Raw genomic sequence first — 7,544 nt, 5'->3', positions numbered from 1 at the left:
TAGATAACGTCTTCAGTCCACTTCCCACTCCGCTTCCCTCCCGCCTCTCCTGCGGCTGCCATGGCGACCCCCACGGCCTCCGCTCTCCACCTCCTCCCCTCCCCTCTCCCTCCTCCGGCTCGCCGCTACCGGCCCCTCCTCGCTCCCGCGGGCGCCAAGCGCCTCGCGCAGCCACTCCGCGCCGGCCGGCCGCGCCTCCAGGCGGCTCCGCCGGCGCCTCCCCCCGCGGAGGAGGTCGCCGAGGAGCAGGACGACACGCCTCCGCTCAGGCTGCTCGAGCCGCCGCAGGAGGACGACCCCTTCCCACCCGAGGTCCTCGTATCGCTTGCCAACCCCTGGAATTTCTTGTTCTGGGGTGTTTTAAACTGCTGCAGAAGCTCTGATACTGCTGGCCGATGGAAATGAGTTTCTCATGTCTTTGTGATGCTCCTTGTTCCTCCATTTCGGATTGCTCATGTGCGCATTGGCATTATGCAGATGGAGCCCGCGGACCCTGATTTCTACCGGATAGGATACGCGCGGATGATGCGGGCGTACGGGATTGAGTTCCTGGAAGGGCCGGAAGGGATGGGTGTGTATGCTTCCAGGGACGTGGAGCCGCTCCGCAGAGCTAGAGTGAGACATTTCAATTCTTGTCAGACCTCTAACTAGAGCTTCCCTAATCAAATTTGAGGTTCAAAGAACTAGTTCAATCAACGCAAGTGGACATGCTTCACCACAGTAGTTTTTTTTAAGAAACCTTCACCACATTAGTTAGTCTCTGGTGTAATGGATGTAGTTTGTGATTGGGTTCTGAAATTACCATGTGAACAGCATAGCGGTTGAATTGGCCACTTGTTTCTCATAGGAGCATGTTTTGCCAACACGAGATTTCAATAGTCAAGTATCTTCTATATAATCACCAGTGGAACTCAGTTACTAATGCTAAGACCTGATGGTGCCAAAATAATGGCTTACATTACAAGTTTGCTGACTTGCTCCCATGCACTTCACCAAGTCCCAAGTGTTAATTCTTCATAACACCGTAGTAAATGGTCCTGTTAAGGGACACCGATGCAACTTGAGGAGGATACTCAAACTTTTTAAACAATAAATTTAGTTTTATTACACACTGATGAGCAATATTCTTCAGCTTTAAATTGATGTGCTTGCCTTTTCAGGTAATTATGGAGATTCCATTGGAGCTGATGCTGACTATAACTCAAAAGAAACCTTGGATGTTTTTCCCCGACATTATTCCACTAGGCCATCCTATATTTGATATTATTGAATCAACAGATCCAGAGGTAAATGGATAACCAAACTATTAATTGTCACTGGTTTTTAGATGTTTGCTTCAATTAGTTTAGTGAACAGCTTCTTCACACTAATAAGTTTGATAGTGGGATACATTATTGAACAAATTTGGAGCCATGCTTCTTGCTGAAATTGCAATTTTATCATGCAATTCATTGAATATTTAGTTCTTATAGCACTGGCAGTTGAAGAACAGTAATTGAGACTCCAGAGCCATTCGAGTGCACATTCCATCTATATGATCGAATTTGCCAACCCAATTTCCTCACTGTTAATTGTTAAATAAGAGAGTATAAATGACACCACTATCAAAACATAAATCATGTTTTCCTCCTTCACTAATGTCAAGATTCAATAGTGATGCAGACTGCAAGCTAATGTGATTTGTATTGTTCCTGCAGACAGACTGGGATTTAAGATTAGCTTGCCTTCTTCTCTATGCATTTGATACAGAAGACAACTTTTGGCAATTATATGGTGATTTTCTGCCAGGCCCTGATGAATGCACTAGTTTGCTGCTGGCACCGAAGGTATCCAAAAGCTAGCTAAAAGTAAACTTCCGCTTAGCCTTTTTTTTGAGACAGAAGCTTCTTGTACCTGATTCTACAGTTTGAATGAATTTACTTGCCTGGCTTTCTAGGAGGATCTACTGGAACTAGAAGATGAAGATCTTGTGTCAGAAATGTTAAAACACCAGCAGCGAGCAATTGACTTCTGGCAAAAGCACTGGGTACACTTCTGTACTATTTTACCAGCTTTGATTCCTTGGGCTCCTGTAACTCTAGCTTTATGAGTAATATCCAGGATAAAGCAATTCCTCTAAAGCTAAAACGTCTTGCCCGTGACCATGAGAGATTTCTCTGGGCACTGAGTATTGTTCAGTCTCGTTCTGTCAACTTGAAGATGAGAATGGGAGCCTTCATCCAAGATGCAAATATCCTCGCTCCTTATGCCGGTATTCTTTTTTTTTCGTGTTTACCTATTTACAAATTTCCAATATGTATTAGGTACTAAAGCCAACTACAAAGCTCTAGTGTAAGAGCCTGAGAGATGATAATCACAATAATAAGATTTATGTGCTTCCATTGGACCTTAACTCTACTTTGTTTTGTGGCTTTATATGCTGATATGCCTGTTCATTTACTGTTACATGAATACAACATTCAAGCATCTGGCTCAGTTTGAGGTGTAGCTAAAAATTAATCCTAGATAGTATCTCTGATATTAGCACGCTTGCACAAGTAGAACTGTTGAGCTACAAGCCATAATAAATACATCTACTGTCATATTTCACACCAGTGCTTTGCATATTTATTCTCCCAGGCATTATAGTTATTCACCTTAAGTCAACATTATTATTCTGACTGCTAGTGCACTTCTCAATCTTCTGGTTAGGAGTCCCAAAGCTAAATTATGACTTGTCCTTTTCTTCCCAGATATGTTGAACCACTCACCCAATGCTAATTGCTTCCTGCATTGGCGCTTTAAAGATCGTATGCTTGAAGTTATGATTAAGGCTGGACATGCTATCAAGAAAGGAGATGAGGTATGCTTAGGATGTGTGCTCATCTTAACTTTTTTCTTAGCAAATAATTGCTTGGTTTATGTTGCTATTGAAGCGAAATGTCCTATTAGTTGTACCTATCAACATCATACAAGCTGCACATGCTTGGTAATAGACCTCATGTTTTGTTATCAGAAGGCATGAATAACTAGTCTTTCTAAAAAATATAGTCAAAAAGGGCACTCGTGGAACTTTGGTTTAGTAGATCCATTAGCAGCCTTTGTGGTTAGATCATTCCATTTCTCCAGTCTCATATTGAAATTGAATGTGTGACTCCTCTACTGCCGATAGCAATAGAAATATGAGAAATATCTTCATACAACCTTGTTCTTCTCAGTTGAAGTATACTATTCTCACAAAGGCTGTTCTTTCAAAACTTCAAGCCCTTTTTACCTTATGTTGGTCTCTGATCCATGTACAGATGACAATAGATTATATGAGTGGGGTGAACAGCAAATTTATGGAAAGATATGGTTTCTCATCACCGACGGTATGGCCATGCACTTGTATCTTAATACTGTTTCCCTTTATGTGGTAAGGATGTAGGGTGTTTTTAAAACCATTTATTTGGTATCAGAAAATTGTTTCAGTTAGAATTGTATCTGTGGAATCAAAGATCTTTCTTGTAGTAAACGGCTCTAGTATTGAAATATTATTATGTGTTGCTTTTGTAAGCATCACAAATTCACAATAACCTGCTGTAAAAAATTGCAACACCATTTTCTTCAACTTTTGGTGTACCATATTTGAACTGACATCTTATGTGCCCTGTGTATGTGAAACAAATTCTGCAGAATCCTTGGGAGCTTATAAATTTCTCGAGCCCTGCAAAGATTCACATGGATTCCTTCTTATCGGTCTTCAATATTGCTGGTTTGCATGACGAGCTGTACCACAATTGTAGGAACTACTGTGCAATACTTCCTTATGAATCATACTGTGTTAAACCCATAAAATTAATTCGAGACATCCTGTTTGTGTTTGCTTTCAGCCGCATTGCCCTCAGTAGAAACTAACTTCGTGGATGGAGCAGTTGTAGCAGCAGCTAGAGCATTGCCAACATGGTCAGATGGTGATGTTCCTGCAATACCAAGTGTGGAGAGAAAATCTGCCCAGGCGTTGCAAGAGGAGTGCCGCCAAATGTTGGATTCATTCTCAACTACCATCGAACAAGATCAGCAGATCTTAGGTAAATTATTTCATGGTTATTCATAGTGACTTTTTGTTTCTGAGGAACACTTCGAGCTGAAACTGATTTGAACCAATGTTACAGATTCAGATGCACGTATCAGCAAAATGCGGGAAATTGCAATCAAGTATGTGATTGCCTGCCCCCCCCCCCCCCCCCCCCCCCCAAACACACACACACATTTGGGACTGAGTTGGGTCATGAAACATTTGGCTTTTCAACACTAGCTTGTTAACATTACCTACTTTTATTCCATGTGCAGGTATCGTCTACACCGGAAAATGCTCCTGCAGAAGATCATCGACTCACTTGACATCTATCAAGAGAGAATTTTGTTTTAGCTGTATAGGCACCTCTGCTTATGTTTAGTTAGAACTTAGAATTAGTATCAGTTGGTGCGTTAGTAGACTTGAATCATGAGGTGTTGGAGGGTTTCGAAGGGCAGTTGCCACCTCTTTTGGAGAGGATTTTGTAGGGCTGCCTTCGTTGTATTCGTAGGTTAACACTAGAGGATCCCCACAAACAAAACAAGAACGCAAATAGTTGTCATTCTGAAAGGAAAGATAGTTGGAACTTTCAGCTGGGTGCTGTGTCCTGTGTGAATGCCGGCAAACTGAAATTGCAGACAAGGAAATGGATGGAGAAACGGAACTGAACAGTTTTTGGAGAAATTGCAGATGATATATGGTGCGGCATTGTCTCTAGGCCAAATTGTTGTAAGAAATGTCCGATCCATCGTCTTTCTCCTCTATCCAAGAAAAGGAAAAAAAATACGTGGCCGTTTACCTTGCTCGTTGTAATATCCTTGTTCAGCGACGAGCCGACGACGGTAACGTTGCCTGACGTCCTAGCACGCGCGGTTGTTCGACAAGCGAGCCATGGGCCAGGAGGCGGTGGGAGCGGGGGAAAAGAAAGAGGCGTCCTCCATTCGGAAGGCAGCGTGACGAGCGTGCCGGCCGGCCGGCGAACAGATGGGCGGCGGCGGCCGCCGGCGAGCGAGCACGAGAGAACAGAGAAGGTCGGTGCTAATCTGAAAAAACAGGGGTCAAATTGTAAAAAAACTGGATCGCGATTAATAATCGCGATCCGAAACAGGGGTCTAATTGTAAAACATTGGATCGCAATTAATAGTCACTATCCAAATCAGGGGCAAATTGTTAAATAGTTGGATCGAGATTAATAGTTGCGATCCAATCCAGGGGTCAAAATGAAATAGAGCCACTTTGGGCTTCTCCACTGCCCCCGACGCGGCGGTGGAGCTCCAGCGCGCCCTCGCCGTGGCCGACATTGGCGGTCTGCGTGTCAAGAGCTGGCGTTCCCGATGCGCCGGCTGCCTGTGTTTTCGCGGGAGACGAGAAGTAGCAGCGGGCTGTGGTCGTGCCCTCCATTGTGCGAGGCAAATCTCCTCCGTCACGGGGAGACGCCGGCGCATCTCCTGCTCCCCTTGACGGCTCGACGCGCCACCGCCGCGGCGACATGGGCGAAGCGTCCCGAACCCCCCGACGGCCGCTGCAAGCGCCGGCGCGGCGTCCGCGCCTCACTGGCCGCTTGTTGCAGGCTTGTTGTCGGCGAGGTTCCGGTCTAGCGGACAGGGATTGGATTGGATCGCTGGGCGCCTGTTTGCTCGGAGCCGCGATGGATGGCAAGAATGCCTGCTTGGTCCCGGATTACAAGCTTTTTTCCTGCCTTGCAATTCAGGAGCCTCTACTAGCTACTAGTTCCTCTTCTTCTCCAGCACCCCACGCACACACCTCCATTGTTTTCTCGTGTTGCATTGCAGACAAAAGACCCCTGCATTTCGAGAAAGAGAGGCAGATTAGCCTGCAGCACTAGCAGCCAGGCTGCATACTTTACTTTCTGGCCTTGTCATGCGTGCAAAGCATCCACCAGTAGCTAAGCTAGATTCATCACCGAGAAGAATATATTATCTACTGTTTGGAACTCCAACTATATACAGTATATTATTCTGTTTGGAACTTAAACTTAGCGTGCAAATCTTGTCCATGAACCTGAATGTCCCAGTCCAGCAAAAACGAGCTGAGAAGGAAAGAGGGGGATTCTGCATTCTACTATGATTGCGAATACTACTTGTTATGAACTAGGAGTGGTGATTGCCCGAGCAATCAACGGCGCCCACCAACCCATTCACATTCAGGCGAGAAGGACTTTGATCAGAACTCGGCACGGGGACCGAGATCCAAATCATTGCTCCCTTCCAATCTCCAATCTATGGGCTTGGCCTCGGCGGATCCAGCAATCTTTTTTCTGTCACTCCAAGTCCAAACCGCAGTGGGAGCAGTGACAGCTGACAAGTGTCTAGCGTCCTAGATAGATGGCAGGTGTTGCTGAATGAATGAATGGATTATCACACAAGCAGATAGGCAACCAACACGCAGCACAGGGGCCACTCCTTTGCCCCCTTTGCCCCACATGACCACCACCTCCTCTCAGCTTCTCACGCACACGCTGGCACGCATCACGCATGATATGCTCAACCACGCCACAAGTCACAACGGCTCAACTGGCGCGGAATCGTTGCAGCCGAAAATCACAAAGAGAAATGCCTGATCGTTGGCGGTTCACCTGAGATCGACTCGTTGCAAAACCATCTGCTGAGCCCAAAACTAAGAATGGTGAGTCCAGCAGCAGCCTCGAGCGCGCGCGGCCGGGGCAGGCGTCCGCATCGCGCTTGCCGAGTACGGGGGTGATGTCGGCGTGGGATAGCTCGGCCTCGGCGCGCGCCTGGTCGTGCATTCCACACGACGCTGCTGTTGTCTGGAGCCTGGACCAAGGCCGCGCGCGCGCGTGACGGTGTCGCTGAATCCCACGCAAAAAGCTGCTCCCGCAGGCCTACATGCGAGGTGTCGGCCCGTGAGCATTGAGCAACGGCAGGCAGCATATGCCCGGACCCGAGCCGACGGACGGTGCCAAGCAATTCCGTTGCGGCCGGCCAGACCAACCCGACGACACTCGTCGGAGATCCGGAGCCGGAGCGGGAGCGCGGTGATTCCGTCCCGTGGCCACCATAACGACTAGTTACAAACAGAACTGGCATTGCGAGCCAAACTCCACGGGCAGCCTATAGCCTAGCGGCGCAACGGCACGATCGAGACCAGATCGGAATACTGGAATAGAAGAAACCTGAGTGAGCTAGGTTACTTGGCTTGCACACCATGCAAGGGAAGGGCCCTATGTTTTCTTGTTCCTCGTTGGACGCCTGAAGCATTGTTTGCTCTTGTCGGCAGCAGAACGAAGCTGAGGGAGAGCGGGCAAAAAAAAAAAACAAGAAGAAGCTCCGGACAGGAAACATTTTTTTCGAGAGAAGAGAGATAGGTGGCGCCTGCAGGACTTTGGCATGCGAGCAGAGCATCTGTCTATAATCTATAGCTGCACCCAGTACAACTCCAACGCTGAAAATACACACACTACTAGTATACTCCATTTGGGACTGAAAACTTAGGGCTGGATGGCTCTGGCTCCTGCGCTGTGCGTGCT

General features: G+C 47.0%; 1 protein-coding gene across 1 annotated transcript; it reads left to right on the top strand.

Annotated features, from left to right (window-relative positions):
* Window positions 1-11: 11 nt before the first annotated feature.
* LOC117848447 (protein PLASTID TRANSCRIPTIONALLY ACTIVE 14) lies at window positions 12-4,628 on the top strand. The gene is made up of 12 exons (XM_034729865.2): window positions 12-312; window positions 478-615; window positions 1,161-1,286; window positions 1,698-1,826; window positions 1,937-2,026; window positions 2,101-2,251; window positions 2,733-2,842; window positions 3,282-3,350; window positions 3,655-3,760; window positions 3,852-4,049; window positions 4,134-4,176; window positions 4,312-4,628. Exons 1-12 carry the CDS (start codon window positions 61-63, stop codon window positions 4,388-4,390), a joined length of 1,491 nt encoding a protein of 496 aa, XP_034585756.1. The 5' UTR covers window positions 12-60; the 3' UTR covers window positions 4,391-4,628.
* The last annotated feature ends 2,916 nt before the right edge of the window (window positions 4,629-7,544 follow it).

The sequence above is a fragment of the Setaria viridis genome, chromosome 3 (assembly GCF_005286985.2).
Source record: "Setaria viridis chromosome 3, Setaria_viridis_v4.0, whole genome shotgun sequence".
Lineage (NCBI taxonomy): Eukaryota > Viridiplantae > Streptophyta > Magnoliopsida > Poales > Poaceae > Setaria > Setaria viridis.
This window is presented reverse-complemented; position numbering and strand designations above follow the sequence as displayed.

Excerpts from the sequence above, each read along its gene's own strand:
- LOC117848447 (XM_034729865.2), top strand. The coding sequence starts at position 61 with ATGGCGACCCCCACGGCCTCCGCTCTCCACCTCCTCCCCTCCCCTCTC. Across the intron at positions 2,252-2,732 it reads TATCCTCGCTCCTTATGCCG|ATATGTTGAACCACTCACCC; the intron begins GTATTCTTTTTT and ends TTTTCTTCCCAG. Across the intron at positions 4,177-4,311 it reads ATGCGGGAAATTGCAATCAA|GTATCGTCTACACCGGAAAA; the intron begins GTATGTGATTGC and ends TTCCATGTGCAG.